The sequence below is a fragment of the Thunnus thynnus genome, chromosome 5 (genome assembly GCF_963924715.1).
Source record: "Thunnus thynnus chromosome 5, fThuThy2.1, whole genome shotgun sequence".
Taxonomy (NCBI): Eukaryota; Metazoa; Chordata; class Actinopteri; order Scombriformes; family Scombridae; genus Thunnus; species Thunnus thynnus.
In genome coordinates this window covers 30,143,018-30,167,330 of record NC_089521.1, presented here as the reverse complement: position 1 = coordinate 30,167,330, position 24,313 = coordinate 30,143,018, and the positions used below count along the sequence as shown (strand labels likewise).

The 24,313-nt window shown below is 40.0% G+C and overlaps 1 protein-coding gene across 4 annotated transcripts in view; it reads right to left on the bottom strand.

The window, feature by feature from the left end:
• Positions 1 to 240: 240 nt before the first annotated feature.
• Positions 241 to 24,313, bottom strand: part of cftr (CF transmembrane conductance regulator) — a 49,342-nt gene continuing 25,269 nt past the window's right edge. For all 4 annotated transcript variants that reach the window (XM_067590633.1, XM_067590635.1, XM_067590634.1 and 1 more), the window contains 16 exons: positions 23,709 to 23,803; positions 22,602 to 22,688; positions 21,373 to 22,165; positions 21,027 to 21,155; positions 20,895 to 20,932; positions 19,435 to 19,721; positions 19,176 to 19,255; positions 18,075 to 18,225; positions 14,817 to 15,044; positions 12,455 to 12,555; positions 9,535 to 9,765; positions 8,322 to 8,477; positions 6,973 to 7,062; positions 5,392 to 5,564; positions 4,036 to 4,141; positions 241 to 3,347 (listed from right to left, as the gene is read on the bottom strand). In XM_067590633.1, the coding sequence (XP_067446734.1) occupies positions 3,132 to 3,347; positions 4,036 to 4,141; positions 5,392 to 5,564; positions 6,973 to 7,062; positions 8,322 to 8,477; positions 9,535 to 9,765; positions 12,455 to 12,555; positions 14,817 to 15,044; positions 18,075 to 18,225; positions 19,176 to 19,255; positions 19,435 to 19,721; positions 20,895 to 20,932; positions 21,027 to 21,155; positions 21,373 to 22,165; positions 22,602 to 22,688; positions 23,709 to 23,803 (2,961 nt within the window). In that variant the 3' untranslated portion in view covers positions 241 to 3,131. The remainder of the gene's footprint in view (positions 3,348 to 4,035; positions 4,142 to 5,391; positions 5,565 to 6,972; positions 7,063 to 8,321; positions 8,478 to 9,534; positions 9,766 to 12,454; positions 12,556 to 14,816; positions 15,045 to 18,074; positions 18,226 to 19,175; positions 19,256 to 19,434; positions 19,722 to 20,894; positions 20,933 to 21,026; positions 21,156 to 21,372; positions 22,166 to 22,601; positions 22,689 to 23,708; positions 23,804 to 24,313) is intronic.

Genomic DNA, 24,313 nt, shown 5'->3' with positions numbered 1-24,313 from the left:
AAAAAAAAAAAAATGTGGCGTAAAGCCTGAAACCAGAAGAGTGGAGGCTGTTGCAGCTGCAGACTCATGCCTGTGGTTTTGGAAGGAGATGACCAATAATTGCATAAGAGTGTAATGTTCCGGTGTCCACATATTTTTGGCCACATAGGGTATTAAGAAAAAGGGTGAGAGTCAGTATCTAAGAGATTGAGTCACAAACAAGACACAGGTGTAAAAAAAAAAGACACAAACATGCAGAAATTCTCAAAATCTTTAGTTTTACTGGAAATATAGTTGATTGAACAAATACATTTATACATTTTTTGGACATTTGTGTCCCTTTTCCTATGAGTAAGAAACAGCTTTTTCTTAATTTACACTGTAAAAAAAAAAATCTGTTGTCACAGTTAACACATCAAGGCATTTCTCCACGGTACCTTAATTTTTTCTGCATTGCTTCTTTACAAAACTATCATTCAGTATGAAAGGAGCAACGTGCTCTTCCCTCAAACCAAAAGAAGAAAAAACATCAGGAGAGTCAATATCGTTTCCAGTTTCAGAGGGAAGTACAGATAAGAGTTAAAAAATGGTTGGTTTTTGCGTTTTATACAGCAGCAGCTCTGAAAATATATTCATTTCAAATAGAAAATGTACTTTTTTTTTGATGAATTACTGCCTTCTCCCTATAATTTGTCAAGTATTATAGGCTGAAAAAATTAAAAGTAAAAAGCGTAATTTGTTATCAGAGGTCATAATTCTACATCTACACTTAATTTTATGGAAGAATTGAAGAAACTGTTGTACAGCGTTCAATCATTCGACTGTTTTCCTTGCTGTGAAAGCTCTTGAGTACCTCAGGGTGTCTCTAAAGTGCATACAGATTGAAAAATAAGGGTATCAGAGTCATCGCTCGTTAGTGACGTCAGCCAATGACGTTACCGTTCCCGTTTCTATGTGTGTGTGTGTTGAAGTTACTGCAGGGTCAGACCACAGATACAGAAGTGAAGCCACTGTAGAAGTCTCTACTTTACCTTAATTCTCAAGAGTAATTTATACACGGATTATAAATCTAACAGCAATACAAGGAGGATATTTCTGCCTGAGGAAGACCTGTAAGTTGGTAGAAATGTCACTAATAAAATTAAAGGGAGCTTTGGTTCGATGTGCTGGTGATCCTTGTATTGCTATTTAATTGATTTTGTATCCAGCACCACTTCCACTTCGTTTTTTTTTCAGATTTTTTATATATTACAGCATGTTAGTGGTGTTTTGATGCTTGATCTGCGGCTCATGTTGCATCAGTTTGTTGATAATATTATGTTTTGTTCCTGTCGTTAATGAGAGGTGAATATAATAATGATTAATAATAATAATAATAATGGTTTGTCTGCAGCTCATTAATGCTTCTCTTCCTGTTCAAAGACAAACAGTGATTCCTGCACCGAGACAATCAAATCCTAATTTTTACATCCTGTTCAGGTCACATTTGACTGATTTTTACATTAGACAGCAGTAGAAACACCATGAACATCATTCTGAAAGCCTGAAATGTTATGACTTTTCCTTAAGTGACCTAGAATATGCAAAATTATTTTGACTTTGCTTCAACTTTTTTTTTTTTTTAGATTTTTGTCCAGCTGATACACATTCTTGGTCCAGGTTGTGAATGTTTTTTGTGTAAAACCCTGAACTCTCTCTGCTCTCTGAAATCTGAATGAAGGATTAATCGCCCGTTTATTAATGACAGGTGAGGTATTTATGAACTAAAAATAGATTTGTAGCTCAGAGGTTTTAGTAGAGAGACTTATTATGAGTCGATGCTGTGAAGGTTTAGAACATGAACATGTTTGTAAAGGATTAAATACGCTTTGTTTTCCTCATCTACATGAAATGTCTGCTTAGTATTAATTAGTATTAAAAGGCCAAAACTGATAGCAAAAGATCGAGCAAGTCATCAACTTACTTGTCTGTTTTTATTGTGCAACATTATCATTAACTAATTAGATTTGATCTGTGTTTGCTAATTGATGCTCATAGTTACACTTTCTGTTTGTGCAGCAAACATGAGACATGAGATTTCTACAGCGGCTGCAGCTCAGTCTGAGTCAAACCATCTAAAAGAACGGGAACGCTTCCACTTCACTTACAACAAAACAGTTTTCTCAGCAAGTTAACCCTTGTACTTTAAAACAACAAAATATGCAAAAAAAAGGTTTTATATATTTCACGCTTTTTCAAAGCAAATACAGATTTTTTTTTTTTGGACCTCAGGAGAAAAAAAGAAGAAGCCCTTATACAGTTTGTCCAGCACCAAAAGGCACTCGAAATGCTTTTCAATAACAATAAGTGTCCAGTTTGAGGCCAGGTGGAGTCTGTTATGTGCTTCACTAACATTTGAGTTGTATTACTTTTAGCCATCATGTTTTTTTTTATAAGTGGTCCCTTCTTCATGGAGCTTCAGAGCTCTTCCTGCTGCACGTACATATATACTGCATCGGTATATTCATATTTTTCTAATTTAATGACAGATTTTCACCTCACAGCTTCAATTTGTACAGTTTCGTGCAGCCGCCATGAAATTTCAATTCATCTACATACCAATGCTTTTTTATGCAACTTCCAAACTCACAGCTACAGTATCTTGTACTGTACTGTTAAAGGTTTTGCACATGATTTGAAGTTTTATTGCCCTCACATTTTGCACTGTACATACCTGATTTATACGCAGTTGGCCGTTACAATCCAAATGATTACAGATACTTTCTGTTATATGTGAGCTGCTGTTATGAGTGAGTCATTACCTTTATTAGTCTGGATTTCTGTCAGTAAATTAGCTCCGTAGCTCAGCCTCGTTCTGTGACAGTAACATGTTCAGCTGAGTGTGCAGCCAGACGCTCTTTGCTGTGTTTTTATTGTGTGTCGTGCTTTGTTGCATGTTTACAGTAAAATATACTGTATGTGTATGTGAAGAAGTGTGTGTGTTAGATGATTATATGGATCCAAATTGTTCCATTGATGGAAAATCTGACTTAAATGTGTTCACTTTACTTTTAAAATGTTTTCCTACAAAAATAAGTTGGGATTTCAGTGTTGAATCAAACTGTTGTTATTGTGTGTGTGTGTGTGTGTGTGTGTGTGTATCTGGCCGGTTATTAGAGTCGGGTGTCGTGGACTTCGTCCTCAGCTTCTTCTGGCAGGGACGAGATCTTGGCGGTCTGCGGCGCCGCCCTCTTGCTGGAGTTGAGGCGGTGAAGCGTTGGGAAGAGGCGGAGCCTGTCGGCGGGGCTCATGGCCTGTTTCAGGTGACTCGTCTCGTTCAGAAGCTTCTGGATGGAGTCGTAGCTTTTCATGGAGCTGCCCTCGATCATCTGGACAAGCAGGAGGGAGCAGAGATCACGTCTGATGTGTTTATCTGAGCTTCTTTCAAATTATGATGTTTCATAAATTAAAAAAAAAAAGCTGTGTGGAGACTTTTGCTTCAGTTTTGTAAACACACTGTATGTGTGTTACCTCCTGTTTTGTACAGAAGCAAACCTTTTCTGTCAATACTGAACTACATTAGATCCACTCTCCAACCACAGTCAACAACAAACACTCAGCTGGTGTGTGTGTGTGTGGGGGGGTTGTTGGGGACAAATGTTGGCTTTTGGTAAAGAATAACTGCAGTCAGTTCAGACAGTTTTAATAAATAAACTGACAGTTCTTTCTGTCTTTCAGTCTTTCTGTCTTTCTTTTTTCTATCTTTCTTCCTTTTCTGCCTTTCTTTTAGTCTTTCTGTCTCTTTCTGTCTTTCTTTCTTTCTGTCTTAAGTCACAGTAGCTGCTCCTAATCTGAGGTCACTTCCCTCATGTTACTGTCACGCCATCTGTTGTTCCAACACAAACCCCCATTACCTACATGCAAACACACACTCAAGCACACGTGTGCACCCAACACAGTCTACCTAAGGGAATGATGTTCAGGCCAAGTTGAGTTTCATGAGCTTCTCCAAAACACCTGAGCTTTTAAAATGTGGATGAAAATCAGTAAAAAATGTAAATTTCATCCAGAACTCACCAGGAATGATTGGCACTCCAGCAGTGGCTCCACTCTGTGCTCTGATAGGATGACGGTGCAGCCGGAGAAAACCTGCTTCAATGTCTTCCTCAGGACCTGCAACGTTCTGTTCACAAACAAACAAATGCACACACACACACACATACCATCATCATCATCATCATCATCATCAAAGGCCATCTCTCTCCACTGCTAATACATTAGCTTAGCGTTCCATTCCTGTCGAGGGAGGTTGTTGAGGCTGACATGAAAGAGCGGGCGGCGTTCGGCCTCGGGTCAAACTAGATTGCTCATTATAGGCTTCATTTACCATCATGACCCCCCTTCTGCAGAAACGCTTACATGCAAACACACTCCCACGTACAGTAGGTCAGAATTACTGAAAGCACTCTAGATTGTCTCCATATGCAGTGACGGGAACACCGCACATGTTGGATTTGGGTGGCTGCTGCTGCTGCTGCTGCTGCTGTGACCTCACAATACAGGACATCACACACACACACAAAGGAAATACACATAAAAGTGAGGAGAAAACAAGATACTTGCAAGTATTGTGTGTGTGTCTGATATATCTTATTCCTGTGTCGTAGACCTCATCTTAAAAACCTTTCAGTCAGAACTACTCTCCGGAGACTGCAGAATGTAATCGCTGTTAATAGTCTTTGGATTGGTTTCTAAACAAACTACCGTGACTGTAGTCTTTGTGGCGCAGGAACACGTCACCCAGTGCAGCGGTGTGGCTCGCTGACGTGTTTTTAATAGTTTTTGGACGACGACGGAGCTCTGCAGCACAGAGGAACAAGATATATCAGGGTTTGGATACACACACACACACACACAATACTTGTAAGCCAAACCACCTCTACACATGAGATTTGAAAAATATTTGATTATTTTCTCAAGAATCAGATTTTAAGCACCTTTTTTTTTTTATTTCTGAAGTTTTAATTTGAACTACTTTCTACTGGAAAAACCCGTCCATATGAAAACTATAAGCAGCTCGTCCTGTTAGCAGAAATCTCATAACCTGAACAAATAAATCCAAAACTATCTACATAGATGCCACGAGAGGTGAGAGAGAATTTGTTTTGTAATTTGAGTGAACTGACCCTTCAAACAGGACGTATGCATACAGCAGTCAGCAGGATTTAGCTAAGCAGAGGCTTCCTCTGTCTATACAGCCTGAATGAATGTGTACACCATGTGTCACCAGCAGAGGTACATTTTCAACCCAATTTAAGAATACACTAATTTCTGATGCACCATAATTATATAATATTTTAGGACAGAGGTCACAAGTTAACCTCTTGTTGCCACATACACTCATAACACACATATGTTAGTGTTCCTACTGACATGGGGTCGAGGTAGGCGGAGGGTTCGTCCAGCAGCAGGATGCGGGCCTTGCTGAGGATGGAGCGGGCGAGACACATCAGCTGTTTGTGTCCGTTGCTCAACACGTTGCCTCCGTCTTCCAGCTGGAAGTCCAGCTTGTCCGGGAACTGCTCGATCACCGACTTCAGACCCACCTGAGGACGCAAAGGACGGATATTACCCACTGACTGCTGATTTTTTGCTGTGGATTATCATTTCAGAGGTCATTCATAAATAAGTTTCTATGAAAGGGGCAGCAAACCTGAGAACAGTTTCTCTTCTACCGACTATGCTGCTGATAGAAAAATCTGTACATTGTATACCATGTATGGTTATATATATATATATTAGATTGCAGGATCACAAGGGTAAAAGTGGGATAAAGTCATATGGATATCATGTGGAAGGGAGAGCTCTGTAAAGCTTTGTCTAGGTCTGGTAGGAATCTGTAAACAACTAAAGGTGCCTCCCAAGGGCATCAGGGCCATCGATATATACCAGTGAATTTCTTTTCTTCTTCAGAATTCTCCACGGAGACTCTGCGGACTCTCTGTGTCTGTAACATATGTTCTGATTGAATTAAAGAGACACCGCTTGACTTCAACAAACCTCAGTCTATTGATAATTTATCTATCAGCTGCTTATTTCTGATTATTTCTGACACAGCAGGACCAAGCAGCAACCTCCGGGGCTGTAAAATGAAGCCAATGCGGAAGTGCCAAAAACTGCAGTTCCTTGAACGACCACTTGAGGCTCCAAAAGCGAGTCGATCCCCATAGACGCCCATGTTAAAATGCCAAAACATATATAGCTAATTTCCTCTTTCATGACAACTGTACGGGGGGTGAATTTTTTTATAACTCACCAGTTTAAATTTTATTAAGCCGTAAAGTTCTGCATAATGAAGGACATGGCTGCTTTGAGTGACAGGTCCACCAGCCGCTAGGTGGCTTGTTTCAGCCGTTCGGCCCGCCTCTTTGCCCATTTTTGATTGGCCGGGAGTTAGGCAGAGTCATGTACTGCCAAGATGGCGACGGCCGGAGCGGCTCGCTTTGAGCTTCAGAACCGCTCTTCAGAAACCAACGGGTGACGTCACGGTAACTACGTCCATATTTTTATACAGTCTATGAGCAGGACATGGCTGATATCATTTTGGTTCTCAAGAGTAACATGTTACTCAGAAACATCTTATTTTTCATACACTTCCTGTGCTGAAATAAACATCTTTATATGTTGTTTTGTCTATAAGTTTATTTGTATTATTTTTAACTGCATATTAAATGTTCAAATTCAATGACACCTTGGTCGCATAACAATTGAAATGCGTTAAAAAAGCAGCAAGGTGGTCTCTACCTCAAGATAAAAACTTCTCAGTTTTCTCTCTGTATTGATCCCAGGAGACAAACCAAGGCAGGAAACTGTGGCTAATTCACCCAAAATTGAACGCCATAACATCTATATAACTAATAATATGGAAAACGTGTCTGGTTGAACGGAGTACTTCACCAATGAAGACCAAAATTACAGCAGCACAGAAGGGAAAAAGGGGAAATGGAGTCTCACCTCCTCGGCCACCCTCCACAGCTCGTCATCGCTGTAACGTCCATGTGGGTCCAGGTTCATCCGGAAAGTGCCGGTCAAAATAAACACTTTCTGTTCAATACGGAACACAGGAAACATTTAAATGACACAATAAACTTGACATTACACGTCTAGCCCACATGATAACGATCGTTTGGATCGTTTACAGCGGCGGTGATTATATTTTCAGGCTTTTATATTTTGAACTCAGTCAGTCTCACAGTTTGATCGTTGAACATGTTCATGTTCATATGTTTTGGATCTAATAAATTTAAGATCTTTATAATAAAAGAAGAGGTGATGTCATCTGCAAATAGTGACACAGTCTCAAAGAATAACAAGCTACTGCAGGCAATCTGTGGCTAGTTTAGAGGTCTAATAATATGAAAACCACATAGAACTGACTGTAGTAAGGACGACATTTGTCAAGGTGTTTTAAAGTTGCAGGTATGGTTCACTAGGATTTACTGTAGTATTCGCTGATACGATCAGCCTTGTTAGGCAAGAGCAAACAAATCACACTATTAAAGTAAATTAATTCAAAACAAATAAATTAAGTAGAAGACAATTTAACTTTTTTTTTTAAAATAACAATTATTTTAGTTTTACTTGATCATTTTAACCCAAACTATCATCTTTACTAAACCTAACCAGACCTTAACCACAGCGTTGTCACATTATTAAACATCATTATTGTTTAACAGTGACACGTGACGGTTTATAAAAACACAGACAGATGATGTCATCTTGCTGATTACTGCTGATAGAGACGCCTGATTATGTGTCGTTCTGGAGTCACATGATCGAACCAAGTATCTGCTCGTTGTAACTGAGGTTCCTTTTAGATGCAACACAATCAGATTATCTACAGTTTGACAGCATTCGTCGTTTGTTCAAGCACTTTAACAACCCCGTTTTCCTGACAAGCGACCTCTTGTGTTTAAGAGATTAAATGATTTGTCGATTAACAGACAATTAATCTGCAACTATTTTGATTATGGATTAATTGTTTCAGTTTTATTTGTTTTCAAATGCTTTTTTCTTTTGACAAGAGTCTTTTCATGAATGAAAATGATACAAACTGCAGAACGGTCCAGTCACACCCAAAATGATGCAGGACTAAATTGTAGTACTGATGGCGCTAAAACAACCATCTAAATTTCACAATTTCCAGTGTTTGAAAATCCCATTATATGGGAATCACCTGAGTAGGATTTAACCAGACTAGCTATACTTTCACCTGTCTATATTTTCACAGCTGTCATTAAATTTGAACCGACATTATTTAGAGTACTTTGCTAAATAAAGCAGCTCAGCAGTCACGGACGTACCTGCGGCACCACTCCGAAGGCCTTCCTCCACGTGTGCAGGGAGACGGAGCTCCATGAGACACCGTCAATGGAGATTTCTCCATCAGTGGAGGCGAGACGCAGCAGAGCGGACAACAGGGTGCTCTTCCCTGAACCCGTCCTGCCCAGCAGACCAATCTACACACACACACACAACCAGAAGACACACATTTTACTCAGCTAAAAATATTAACTAATTTCTATCTTATCAGTTCATTTAAGAAAGCTTAATTAATTCATTCACCATTTTCTGCATGTATGTATCTAAATATGCATCTATATAATCATGATTACATACAGTGTATGCTGTATATACACATAATGCACAGTATGCAGCACATACTGTATAGTTAGTTAAGTAGAGTATACTCATGACTTTGTGAAATGAACTGCCGCCTTGAGGTATTTAAGAGTCTAAAAGCTCTCTGTCAGTTCTTCTGCAGGCTGGTGGCAACAATTAACCCAGTTATCAGCGGGCCACACAGCAGCTAATGGGACGAGGCTAAAGTACTAACACTTACTGAGCTCTGCTGTCCTCCACGATTCATTACGAGGAGCTCATACTAAGTACAATTACTGCCAGAAGCAGAGACAGAGAGACAGAGAGAGTGGTCAAATATTACACTTGTTCTCTCTTTTCACTGAAAGCAATTTGGACACTACTAACTGAGTTCCTCTGCCCTAATTTAAAAGCATGAGGCATTTAAATGAAAGGGAGACATTACAGCTCTAAGCGTATGTGTGAGTTTGAAAAAAAAAAAAAAGGTCTTTCAGCAGTTGTCACTGATTTTACTGTTCTGACTTTAATATTATCTTTTATTTTTTCATTGTATAATGTCGTGGATTGTTTTGTCTGTATTGCTGTGTTGTCTGTGTTTTGCCTTTGTTTGCACCTTGGCCCCAGAGAGAAGTAACATTTTGTTCAACTGTAATGAACTATAACAAATACTTGATACTTGATTCCCTACCCAAATTATTCTAATTAGTAACTTAAACAAATAATAACAAGCCAGTAGTAAACATGTCACCACACACGCTTGTTAACGAGTTCGTCACCCAGCTATAATCTCTCTACAACACTGCAAGGATCATTTTCCTGCAGCACCCCTCTTGGTCCAGTTAGCCGGTGCTAACAAGCATCACTTTGCCATGTTTCATAATCTCACACAATCTTTACCCATCACCCAGGACTCACACTCTGTCCCCCGTCCACAGAGAAGGAGATGTCGCTGAGGATGGCGCGTCCGGCCTCGGTGTATTTGACGGTGAGACCCTGGACGTCCATCTGGCCACGGTTCGGCCAGCAGTCGCGGGCGTGAGGGTTGTCGATGACGAGGTCGGGGCCTCCTTTACCGCCGTGTTTCCCCGGCAGCAGCTCCTCAGATGGCAGGTCGATGAACTTGAAGACTCGATCCACTGAACGCATCTGGGACGGGAAGAAGAAGAGAGACAAGGTGAGGTGAGTTTTGTACGGACGCGACCCTACTTCCTACTTGATTTATTACCTCAGTAAACAGTTTCCTAATAGATTTATGGTCTCAATCGCTAGTTTCAAGTCTTCTCCAGTACATCATGATGTTCATTTTGTAAATTATGGTCCCATTTAGAATAAAACAGACGATAAAGCAGGGTGTGCTGTAGGGTGTGGCTACATTGTGATTGACAAGTCGTTACTATGGCGACAACGTTGGTTAGGTAACGTAACCATGGCGTAACTCCAGATTCACACAGCGTAGGCGTAGCCATAGCCATCGCTGTTTCAGTGTGTTTTCAGTTCATTAAAGTTAATTGTAACATTTTGGTTGCCTAAAAAAGTCTTGTTCAGCGTTTGGTTCTACTAAAAGACTTTCTGAGGAGTCAGCTGTTCAGTTTTTCTGGTAAGTACATTTTGTTTTTTGCTAGCAAAAATTAGCATTAGCATTATCACAGTTAACCATAGATTGTAAATACACTGTGCTAACAAAGCTAGCAGCTAGCATTAGGGTCAGCTCCACCCTCTCGTCCATATATGGTCACTTCTGGCTCCAGAAATCCAAGATGGCGACGGTCAAAATGCAAACTCTGACAAACCAATGAGTGACATCACAGTGGCTACATCCATTATCTTTTACAGTCTGTAGTTGGCCATGTATCTAATTGTATATTGCCTGTAAATATAATATAGTTTTTACTTGTTTATGTCTTCCTTCCTTTATTTCTTCCTTCAGTGTGACTTTTATGTACTTTGTTCCATTTTATTTCTAATTTTATTATGTTACTGTATTCACATTTTTAGTATTTTAATACTAAATAAATACATTTTCTGGCTACAACTGCATTTCATTGTGCAATCCTGTATTGTATAATGACAATAAAACTGAACCTTGAAACTTATATATTTATATTTCTTTTGTAAGTATCTTCAGACTGAATTGTTGTACTAAACAACATGAAACCTATGTTAACACTAAGTTAACATTTTAAACTAGCTGCGTGTAGACACCTGCAGTGTTAGTTATGCTCAAGCAATGTACTTGTACTTGAGAAGAATATTTTAATAGCTACACTTCCCATCCAGTGTAAGTATTATTCACAGGGAGTCACAACACATTAATGAGCTTTTCTCTCGCTCATAAGCATATGAGTCACACTGTGAAGATCAGCGCCAACTCCCCCAAACACACACCAGCACCACTGCGGTGAACGTGTTTGTGTGTGTGTGTGTGTATGTGAACATACTGAACAAAATGTCCTGCACTGTGATAAGCTCTGTCAGTTCAACAAACCAAAATGTGTCGGAAATCAGCCACCGACATGACAAACACTGGTTCATAAGAGCCTCACACACGTCTTCGACAGAAATAACAGCTTGCAGCAACATACCTGCTGCGTCCCTGCTCTACATTTTACTCCTTGTCTTGTACAATCAGAGGGAGTCAGCTTTTGATTGTGCTCACATGGAATATAGTCAGATACCATTTAAAGACTCTAAAGCGGTTCAGATCTCCCCCTAGTCCATCAAACTGATTTTCAACTACTGCACTTAGCATCAAGAGCTGACTAACAACAGGTGTTACACCGGTGTAACACCTGTTTGTGATCCACCTACCAGCTGTTGTCTTCTGATGACGTGTAAAAATCATAAGTGATTTTAATAGTGAAGTAGTAGAGAATAGCGTAGTAATGTCACCAAAACATGTTGTAGCTCTATATATGGAGGGCAAACTCTGAACTCGTATGAAACATGGGGAAGTTATGAGATATTACATTGCAAAAAAGGTCTAAATCCCAAATGTTCTGATTCCTGGTACATCTAGTTTGATTGGGTGTTTGGCACAACAGGGGGAAGAACTGTGTAAAGCATAGGTTTCACATTATCTCACCCGATATCTACACAGCCAGCATAGTGAAAGCAGCAGTAGCTGCGCTGCTGAGTGTCCTCTGGAAACACTTCCGTTGTGTTGTCTGTAACGAGTTGTGTTGTTTGTGTTTGCGGCGTGTTTCTGTAATGAGTTGTGTTGTCTGAATTTGCAGCACATTGTCTAAATGCTGCACATATGTTGTCCAATTGATGAAGATGTTTTTCTTAACTTGCTTTGCGTGTTTTGTCTATTCGCACGTGTTTTCCTGAAGTTGCAGCGTGTTGAGCTCTGAGCTCTTTTTAATCGTTGTAAACTGAGCATCATTTTTCAGCTCTGGGAACTTGTAATCTGCATTTTTCACAAACATTTTACAGACTAAATTAATCCAAAAAAAAAATATGATGGATTAATTCATAAAAAATTAATTAGTTGCAGTTCCTGGTTGAATTACAAGGCATTTGGCAATTACAAGAAAATAAATCTGCAATAAAAGAGAGAGTCTTAATCCCAGCTGTTGCAGAGGAGCGGCTCCCTGGCCAGCAGCGGAGGGTCTGAGATGTGTCCGGTTTGGTTTGGTGTGTAGATCAGAAGGAAACACATACATGCTCAGCAAAAAAACCTTCTCGAATGTGCGTGTGTTTGAGACACTCTTGACCGGCCACTGGCGATGTGGTATTTTAATGCAAGTCAGATCTTACTACTGCGATGCGTATGATGGTAGCTGTGCGTGTGTGTGTGTGTGTGTGTGTGTGTGTGTGTGTGTGGACCACATACCAGTCCGTCTACTGTGATGCTGGTGATGACAGCCCATTGGAAAGTCCCCAGGATGAGCATGGCCAGGGCCACGATGATGCCTACCTCACCTGGTTTGTCCTCTGCAGAACACACACACAAACACACACACACACACACACACACACACACACACACAATCATCATTACTGTCTATTCAAATATGCTCTCTCAGATGTCAGAGCAGCACTCAGGTACGGCAACTCTGCCATTGGCTTCATTGGAAACTAATGAGCTGTGAAATGACCCTTTAATCTGCTCTCATCATAAACACGCAGGCAATGACGCAACAACACGTGTTGTGTGTGTGTGTGTGTGCGTGTGTGTTTCCCATTCATTTAATTAAAAACACACACACGCGCGCTTCCTTTTGTACATGACATTTTATCCGGTGGCATTCCAACAGTTGATCAGTTTTCACAGACAAACTGTTCTGTTATGATCTTGTTATCTGACTCTACACACTGTAACACACAGATAAGACTGAAGCTTCTTCACTTGATAGGACCAGCGGAAATAATAAAGTGTTTACTGACAAAATGAGCAGTCTATCTGCAGTGGGTTGATAAGGTTCTTGATCAATACCGGTGACACACGATTACTTTGCCACCTGATTAGATCACTTGTTTTTTTGCTCATTTTGCTCTGTTTAGGAACAACAATCCTCCACAGTCCTTCAGCTGCGCTACTACACACACTTCATCCTCGAGCCAAAACAAAGAAATGATAAAGCAGAATTAGTATTAGCACTGATAGATGCCCAAAAGAAGTGAATACCACCATAAAATCACTTTTATTGTGCTTGCTTTAGTAATGACCGTGATGTAGGCTGCTGTCGTCTGTCGGACGTAGACGCAAACAGCAACGAAATGCGACACTGCTCTGCTACAAATGATAACAGGCTACACCATACCAGCACACGGCCTTGAGGGGGCAGTGTTTAGATACACACTGGCCACAACATAACAGTATGTCGCTCGCATGTGTAATAGTACAACTGATAATAATACCTACGCAAAAAAAAAGGTGCAGTTTTTTTTAAAGATGCAGTTTATTTATTAATTTATTTTTTGATTGGCCTTCCCCACGCGATCAACGCATGAGTCTTATATTACATCTTCATGTCTTATTTTATTGTTTTCACGGCCACCTATCTTGCTAAAGGGCACTGATAAAAGTTTGTATCGCTATAATTATGCTTAGCCAGATATTAATCAAATATGTCTTCTCCAATGTGGTAACCAGCAAGCATCTGATCACAAGTTATGTTCTCTAAACCCAACAGCCTCTTGTTTCCAGAGTATTGAAGCACTTCCTCCCAAGCATCCATCCAATTTAATGACTTTGAGTTATTGATGGTTAAGGTTAAAACTATTGATGGAGTTTTGGTCTGTCAGTGTTACTGAAGGAGGTGGGATTTATGTGTAGGTCTCATTCCCTTAAAGGCTCCACTCACAGTGCTCTTGCTTACTGAGGATCGCCACAATCACAGCTCATGTAGTTTTCTCAACTTAAAGGACCAGTGTGTTAGATTTAGTGGCATCTAGCAGTGAGGTTGCAGATTGCAACCACCTGAATACCCCTCCCCCTCACCTTCCAAGTGTGTAGGAGAAGCTATGGTGGCCTAAAAACTCATAAAAACTGTGAAAGGCCCTCTCTAGAGCCAGTTTTGTTTGTCCATTCTGGGCTACTGTAGGAACATGGCAGGATCTGTAAAAGAGGCTCATTCTAAGGTAACAAAAACACAACAATTCTTATTTTTATAGGATTATACACTAATTAAAATATACTGATGAATATTATATTCTATTTTGCCAAGTCCGTTCCGCTAGATGCCACTAAATTCTGCACACTGCACCTTTAAACTAATTTGTAGATTGTTTTGGTTTTGTGGGCTCAGCTTTTGAGATATCCACTGCTGAAACTTCTCCGTAAATCTCAATATGAAGGTGAAAAAAAATAAGTTTGTGTTGCTCAAAGCATTGAAAAATAACATTTGACAAAAACTCAAAAGTATTGTTTTACCAGAATCAGTGTCCCAGATACTTGGAAGAAAGATAATATGTTAATATGAGGCAAACATGGCTAGAAACCACCCTGCAGGTAAGATAGTTTTTTTAGTTTTAGTAAGGTGACTAAATCCATTCTCAATCCATTATGGGTTGAGAAAAACCATCAGTTGTTGAAATTGTACCACCTCCATAGTAAACTACTTACATGGTGCAAAAGCTATTAAAAAGTACTTTTCTTAGCACCTGAAATCTTTACATTTACCCTGAGAACGCTGTAATCTACGCTACATCCAAACATTCATATGTCAACCCACGACCATCCCGTCACTCACGGTTGGTTCCCACAGCGATGAAGGCGGCGGCACTGAAGAACAAGACGAAGATCATGTCACAGCGGAACAGGAACCATCGCAGAGCAGACAGGTAGTGGAACCAGGTGGCCGTGTGAGTGTTTAGAGCCTTGTGGAAGAGCGTCTCGAAGTAGGTCTGACGGCCGAACGCCCGAATCGTCCACAAACCCTTCAGTGAGATGATGAGGTGGGAGAAGATTGGACTACGAGCTGCAGGAGAGGAGACGGGACACATAAAAGATAATAAGGTTTGAATACATACCAACAAAGGTCAATTTTCAAACAGTTAATGGATAGCAATTAAACTAATGACATTAGTGCATTAGACTTCAAAATGTCCTTGATAATACGAGCTGACAACTTATTAAACACTAAAGAGCATTTAGTTTATAGTGGTAATTATCTCCCATCTGTTACAGTACAGTTTGTGACACACATCTGCCTTTGATAAACACTTCCTTGTATTAATCATCCACTGCATTTCCCCCCCATGCATCAGTGCTTAAAAATGGAGTCATTGTTGGGTTTTTTTTAATTCATTTGTCTATTTGAAGCAACTCTGACCAGGAAGGAATTTAAATGTGAGGAAGGAAACATTATTTGTCATTTGTGCAGAATAACACAATGAAATGCTTAAGATGTACCGTCCTGAGCCTTGAGGATCTTAAGGATTTCCTTGTACAGATGACTTGTTATTCCGCACAAATGACCAATAAAGTCAAACTTGACTTTGCATTTTTAGATCAGCAAACAGGTGAGACAGTTGTCTGCAGTGTGTTCATGATGAAACTGGCAGCAGGGAAACCCCACAAACAACACAGGAATGAAACTGAAAAATCATTTTGTCATCTGAGTGCTTTGGTTAACTCTTTTGAAAGTATTATTTGTTCTAAATGTGTACTTTTTGGCAAGAAAGAGTCACTTTACAATAATTCACTTCAGCTGGAAAAACCAAACAAAAAGCATTCTTAAAAATATTTGTTGAGTGACTAATGCACTTAATTTCCCCTACAGTTTTTCTGACACGCTGCTTGTGACATCAGAGAGAGAGAGCGACACCAGGATGGGGCTGGAGGAAATCCCAGCTCAGCTCATCTCTCTGACCCGGACATGCTCTCGGCAGCTCCGGAAAGACCTCCCTGTCTTCACTGAAACACACATTCTGTGGTACAACTGAGAGCGGAGCAGGGAAGTCCAAAAATCACAGAGCGGCATCTTCGTCAGCAGTCCAGTGACCTGTTTACTCATCCTTTGACTGCTCTGTGGACCACCGCATTATAGCTTTGAAATATAAATTAAAGGAACGATTTTCAGATAGCTCACACGCTGCACTAGAATTTACTGCACCAAGGCGACGTTTCGAGCACACCTGCTCTTCATCAGACTCAAAATATTTGTATATACTCAGGTCCCCACTGATAATGAGATCTTAATTTCAATTTACCTGATTATATCACATAAAGTTGGTATATATTTTTGTCCAAAGCAACTTAAATTAATTGAACTTTTTGCAGGAACAAGAGCTAGATGTCATCAAAGGTGATGACTGCATACACACACACTGTCAACAGTATTCACTGGAAATACTTTCTACTGAAAAAATAGTTCCTATGAAAACTATTGACAGTGTGAGCTGTCGATTATCCATTGAAACAAAGACATTGTTTCTGGAAAGATGTTTCTGGAAAGATGTTGCCTTTGAATCATTTTGGATGCAATTTTTCAACATTTACAACCACAAACAAAATCCCATTCATGCATACACTGTACATGGATCTAAGAGATGAACATCTTTGCAAATAAAAAACCATCTGCATTGCTAGATGCCACTAAAAATATGTTTTTTTTCCCACTTTTTTGAGGTGAACTGACCAGGCAAGGAATCAAGCATTAAAAAACATTTTAGAGATACAGACTCTAGTGGCCATATGAAAGACATTAGCACTGATTTTGGTGGTTTGAACCAACTGGTCAAAGCAGCTTCTGCACCACCTTCATCTCATCAATGTCAGCAGATGGTTTCTGCAAAATATCACTTATTACAAGACTCTCACTTGAGGAGTAGGTCTAGTACTGTGGTTAAAGAACTGTCCTGCAAATGTAGTCACAGCCTAATAAATATCTACTAAAAGCCCTCACTGGTCTCAGCAGTTAATAAAATGTTATTCTCTCCTGATTGTGAACATCACTGCACTGTTCAGGTTCTACTAAAGCACCTAATAACATATTTACTGACAGTATACTGCTCCAAATCTTTACCGATGTCAAGAGGAGCTCAAACAAGCAAAAACAGTAATCTAGTGTCTAAAAAAAATACTAAAGAGATACTAAACACTTTTGCACTGGTGTACAGCTGTTATTTTATTCGCCCTGCCTCACATCCTTCATCTGTCCCCGTCCCTTTGAGGCAGCCCATCCATCCTCCCCTTCAGCTCTTCCTCTGTCATGTTTTTGTTCTTCAGCGTGAGCGCTGACCCTTTGGCCCCGGACCATCCACCAGCTCTGCCTGCAGACGGGCAGTTGTGGTGATTGTCACGTCTGCCGCCCGAATTTCACTTCCTCTGTTCGTTCTATTGGTTTTCCTCTCATGTTTTCACTTTTACTCCTCCTGAATCTTTACCTGTTTAGTCACTGTACTCTTGCTGCTTTAGCCCCTGTCTGTTCTCATCCTTCATGATGTTGTGAAATAAAGAGAAATAAGAATGTAAAACTTATCTGATCTGTATAAAATGGATTTTACTATATATTACATTTAAAATACTATTTCAAGCTGTTTTAAATACATTGTAAACATATATAATAAAAATGTATACATAATGCATTTTTAGGCAATATTATATATTGCTCTTTTTTATATTTATATATTTTCTTTGGATTTACAGACTGCAAATGTATATTTTCCCTTTGTATGAGGACAGTCTCCCTACTCAATACACTAGTTTCCATGTAATGCTATGATGCAACACATCCTCTTCTTTGCTTGGTCTTTCTGGTACTTGGTTACGTCTCTTCAGAGGGACAGAGAGGAGACATTAGACTACATAGAAGCTGTTCATTCAGCAAAAGTATAAATCTGTGCAGTTGAATATTGATTCCTCAGGAATATTTACACTGTTTAACACAGGAGCTTCCTGGTTGCATAGAAGTCTAGGATGCTGACCACATTAACTGCACAATTCCCCCCAGAAATACATAAAACCCTGCACTGGCACACATACAAAGTGTCTCCCCTACTCTCACCTTCAGCCTCGAGTAGTTTGAGTTGCTGTCCAGTTCGTAGAAAGTACTTCCTGAGGACAACAAAGATGACAGCCAACGGGATGGCGGCGATGAAGATGTACGGCCGTATGATGGACACAGTGAAGATGGCACCTGTGACAATCAATGTCAACTGGTTTGAGGGAAAAGAAAGGAAGAAAAAAAAATCAGACCTGAGATAAACAGCAGCAAATAATCCTGAGTGTGGGTGTAAATAGCCGACACCTTTCAGTCCACATTGTGGACTGAGAGGTGTCCACAGTCCACATTGTGTACTGAGAGGTTGACTCAATTTTGAAGTGTCGTGGTATCCTGCTTTTGAAATTCAATCCTCACTAAATAGGTGGCGTTTGTCAAAAATTGTTGACATCCAACATCCAAACCAGTATTTTCAGAGATAAGGCACAAGACAGCTTTACTATTAAAGGTTCACAATGTGTCACGTCTGTCTGAAAACAATAGTCAGGTGCCCATATATACATTTACAAAGGTTTTGCTTGCTATTACTATTACTCCTGTTCATACTGGCCTTCAAGGGATCCCTTCCTAACACCCTTCTAATGTAAGTGGTGTGGGACAAAATCCACAGTCCTTGTTTTGTGCAAAAAGATATTCCAAAGTTTATCTGAAGCTAATATGAAGCTTCAGTCGTCCAAATTAGTTAAATCAAGTAGATATCTTCCAATGTTAAAGCTTTTTTATGACAAATTTCCCTCTTTTTGTTACTATCCTTCAACAGCAGCTCAACAGGGAAACACAAGAGGGAATTTTGCACTTTAATACTGAAAGATATCCACTTGACTTGACTAATTTGGACGACTGAAGCCTCATATTAGCTTCAGATAAACTTTTGAATACATTTGCGCACAAAACTAGGACTATGGATTTTGTCCCCCATCACTTATATTAGGAAGGGATCTTTTAATGGACATTATAAACAGGTGGAATAATTAAAGCATGTAAAACCTCTTTAAATCTTCATAAGGACACTCGACTGTTGTTTTAATTAAAAATTGTGAACAAAAACGAAATATTTTGGGTCATGAGCACAATATTGTATTGACACATTTGTTGGTTAAATACCTGTATGAGGTCAAACAGCACCAGAGGCAGCATGTCATCTATGGTGGCCATATCCTTGGTGAATCTGTTCATGATCCGACCTGGAAGAAAACAAACAAGAGAAACATTAGGAAAAACTGCAGCATTGTTGTGAATGACTTAAGTTAATATGGTATTCAATGAGACTTAACAGATGTTGTGCTTTAGAGATGAAGAAGTGCAACAACATGCCAAACAGAAAGCCCTGAAAAATATTGAGAAAATAAAAACAGCAAAGCACCTGTCTTCATAGTGTTGAGCAGAGCCATGGGGGCCCGAAGTACAGAAGTCAGCATCTGTTCATGCAGTCTTTTGGAAACCGTGAGTAACGTGTGCACTAGTGGGAGACCCCTGAAGAATCCTAAAGCCAGCACGCTCTCTGATGTGGCCACATAGATGTAGATGATGTAGTAAGCGCTGGTCGGTGTGACGATGACGGCTAGGTGGACCGGGGGCGCCGAAGAGTTGGGGTGCTGCTCATCGATGTAGTTGGGTGATGAGGGGTTGGCGCCATCCCTCCAGATCTCACTGACAGAACAGAGAGAGGATTTAGAATGAAACACGACAATTTTAGTGTGAAAACAGACACAAAATGTCACTCGTTAAAGCTCTTGAATCTTTGACATAACAGTTCCCAAAGGACTGTATGACTGTTTTATATATCAAACTGCTCACCAATACATAATCTGAAACTTAGAAAAGCATAAATCCAATGTTTAAAAGTACTGATTCCTCAGGAAAAATAAAGAATTAGACATTTGAAAACATTTAAACATATGTTTAACATACTATATAACATATGTACATCTAAAATATATTGTATTGTTCAAGAGTTATGCTGTGTCTCAAATCGCATACTTCTGTACTTACACTTAACATTTTGAGTGCATAAGTGCGTTCACACTGAGAAGTATGGGTAATGCAGTGCACTGTGAGTACCCTGATGGTGCACTCAAAATGGTCAAAAAGTCGAGTGTGGAACTATGGACACTTCTCGCCCTCAATGTTCGCCATCTTAACTACGTAGCGGAAGGGGAGGGACCACTTTTCAAACTGGAAATGACGGCCGGGTGCGTTGTAACTACGGTGAACATCGCCACATTATACAAATGTAAGTTATACATGTGTTTTTTTTTTAGCACTAAGCACCACTATACTATTGTCGGATATAAGCCGTCAGTATGTTTTTTGGGTTAATTTAGCAGTCTGTAATGATTTGGTAGTGTAAACGATAACGCGAATGCTAACGCTAGCTAATGCTAACGCTAGCTAATGCTAACGCTAGCTAATGTTAAGGCTGTGTTTGATTTGAGACAACACTACCCTGTCAAAATTTGTGCACTACGCCAGTAATATATAGTGTACTACATGAAAGTGTACTAACAGAAGTATGTGATTTGAGACACAGCTTTAGTCTTATAGAAGAGAAAAACAAAACTCTGGAACTGTGTAATAAGAATTACTACTAAAAAATCATCCTTATTAAACATCCTCAAGATGCTAAAAACGACTTTATCCACATACTTAATGATCTATTTAATGACAATATTAAGTGTTTCAATCAGGGATAATGCAGTAACTGCATACGGGGTCTTTCATGCTGCTTTGGTTACTGATTTCAGGACAAACTGGATCAACACAACTAATATCTTCTGCTGTTTTAATCACAGTATCTCAAGGAAAATGAAACATGACACTTACTCAGTTATGAGGAAAATGCCGATGACTGAACCAGCAACCTGTTAGTGGAAAGGAAAAGAACAGAAATATTTATGAAATAAATTAAATCTATTAAAAATAAATCAAAACTTAAATAAATGGTAGCGGTTTTACCTCAATGACAAAGACAAAGATGATGAACATGAGGACATAGACTAAGCTCCTGTTGGTGGTGATGTAGCGTAGGTAAGTGCTCCATGAGGTAGTTTCAAAGATGTTCTCACGTTCATCTGCGAAGCATTGCTGTGGAGAAACAGAATTGCTCTTTGACACCTATAATCAATTCCACAGTACGTCTAGCTAAAGTTTGATTTAAGACAAAGTCAAGTAAATTTTGAGGTGTTCACAAGATCTTGAAAATGAGGTCTGATTCTTCTAAAAGCCTAAACGTAAGACTTGTATCCATCCATGTTCTCTAATGTGAAAAGGATTTAACAAACATTACACTGAAAAGCTCTACCTCCATGTCTTCTTCATCAATTTCCTCACTAATGTCATAAACGCTGTCCTTGGACAGGCGACGGGCGTAAATGTCCAGCTCGGACGCCAGGTCGCACTGTGGCGTGATGGACAGCTTTTTTCTGAAGGATGACTGCATCTGCTGCTCTCTGCGCTCATGGCCCTGAGCGTTGGTGATGAACGCCAGGACGGATTGGCGCCGCTGCCCGTTGAGATGTTGCAACCCGTGGTGGTACAGGTTCCCTCTGGGGAGCACCTCCTCTACTTGATCGTCCTCGGGTACCACCGAGAATTTCCTCTCAGAAAGTTCACGAACCCCGTCCTCTATCGTCGTGGACTGGGGATTATTTGTAGTCTGTTGGGAGTTCCCAATGAAGGAGAACTTGCGGGCAGCTGCCAGGGGACTGAGTATGAGTGACTGCTTGCGTTTTTCTGGGTAGCCATCACCTCCAGGATGACCTTGGGATCCAGGGACAATTATTGGAGGCGGCGGCTGGCGGAAAGACTGGCGGATGGGCTCTGGGCCTCGGAAACCGGCGGTTTCATCAATGGAGACTCTGCGGAGAGTTTCCGTGAGGATGGAGCTGCGCCGCTCTGCGTTGATGTTGTCGTAAGCTTCCATGCCGAGGAGGAGGGAGCTGAAGTCGGGCCGCTGGGCCTGCAGCTCTGAGAAGGTGCCGTAGAAGTAACAGTCTCCGTTGTGCAGCAGAAGGATTTTGTCTGCTCGTTTGAGATGATCCAACTTGCTGGTGACCACAATTCGAGTCTTTGAGCCCATCAGTTTACAGACACATCTAAGTAGTGACACAAAAAAATTTGATTGTAAAGAAATATTAGAAGTCTAGTTATCTTAAACACATTAGTTTTTCTTAAAACAAGCCCACAAACAATGGCTGTTCATTTAAAAAAAAAAAAGCTACTGTATGTGTTTACTGTGTCCACAAGGGTCATTCAACATAATCACAATGAGTAATTTTGGCTGCTTCTCAAGTCTGAAAGACTTCCAAAGTCCACATGTCATCAAAGGATAATTCCCTATCGCTCGACTACAAAAAAAAAAAAAACCCAAAACATTTCCTGAGAAAGTTAAAGTGTAATGAAGCAGCCGTAACTCACCGCAGTCAATCTGAGTGTGTCTGAGACAACAAGTGATAACCTTGACCTTAAACTCAACCTTAGCTCAACCACCCCCACCCTTCCACATGAAAGACTCTCTGTTGGAATACTCACTTCTCAAAGATCTCTTTCTCTGTCACTATGTCCAAGTGGGTGAAAGGTGCATCCAGCAGGTAAAGGTCTGCATCTTTATACACAGCCCTGGAGGTAGAAAACACACAAGAGAGAATGTGTGAGAAGTCATTATATACAGTATACTGAGAAAACAACAAGGTAAGAGAAAAACAGAACATAGCCAGAGGTATAAATGAGGAAGTCCCTGAGGGCATATATCACTTCCAGTGAATATTAACCATGATGGCTGAAGCCAAACACCAATGAGAGGAGGCAAATTGATGCCAGGACACTAAACTGAATAAATAATGCATGGGAATACGAGAGTGTCTGACTGTTGTAATCTGATTTAATGGAGTAATAAACCTGTATTGAGGCTGTAGAGAGCATTTGTCATTAAAACAAGACTATAAAATACATCAGTTATGATAGGTGATAGTTATCAGTTCTTGTAGGTTATCATTATGTACAGTAAGAGCTCAGTTTTTTACATTGTTAGGAACCAGTACTGTAACTTTCAGCATTGCCAAATCAAGTTTAGTAGACGTTTTTATTGGCTAACAAGGAATGGAGCCTCTATCCTTAGTTTATGGCCCTGAAGTAGATTTCTTCAATTGCATTTGTTGTCAGCTGTGATTGCAGGCCTCTAACCCTGATCAAGGTTGCGGAAGTGAATGTGTTGGTTTTTATTGAAGAAAAAATTCTGTTTGATGTATTATTCAGCTCTCTTTGATCTACCCACTGTAGAGAAGCTGATGTTTTTAACCTTGAACTCCCTCTTAAACTACAAAAGGAATTCAATTCCCATTCCTCATTGAGCCGTAACATACCAGAGATCCCAGTAAACAAATTGCTGATCTCTGAAAAACCACCAAACAACTCATAGTAGCTACATTTAGTTCTTCAGAGCACTTCCTCGATTGGAGATAAGACTCAAATCTTTACTCTTTTTTCTAAATCGTTCTATTTTTGTTCACTGCAAAAAAAAAAAAAAACACTGTCAACATTAGACATAGACTATAATTAGAATTAATCAGCAGAGGTGGTCTGTGTTGACAGATGGTGAATAAGACATGTTGAAAGACGCTCAGGTGTGACAGGAAGTACCTGGCCAGGCCGAGGCGTGCCCTTTGACCGCCGCTGAGCGTCACTCCTCCTTCGACAAGGAGCGTCTTGTCTTTCTCGGGCAGCAAGGCGAAGTCCTAGAGAGAGAAAAACTAGATGTCAGCGGGTCAAACGCATACATACAAACAGTAGTCACCTGTTGAACAAGTAACAACAGCAAGAAAAACACTGTGATACCTGAGTTTGACAAAATGGCAAAAGCATCACGAAGACAATGACGACAATCAATTGTTGATGACAGGAAAATAACACATTAGCCTCTATTTGCTTTTCTATGGTTGTGTATCAAAGTAAAACTGATCACTTCACCCTATCTTTTCAGCTCTTCATTTGTTTTCAATGTGGCAACAAAGGTATTTAATCTTATCATTTTTGCATTCGTTGCATATTTTACTGCCTAAGAATGCCAATTAAATGCCTGAAGTGCTTGATGTACTACCAGTGTGCTAACTGCTACAGTGAATGAAACTAGGTCAGTGGTTTGCAGAAATACTTGATGCTTAAATTCATCTACTAATTCTGATAACTTTGGAATGAAAACAACATTTATATTTGGGCCACTAGGAATAAAGGTTGATGGTCTTGAA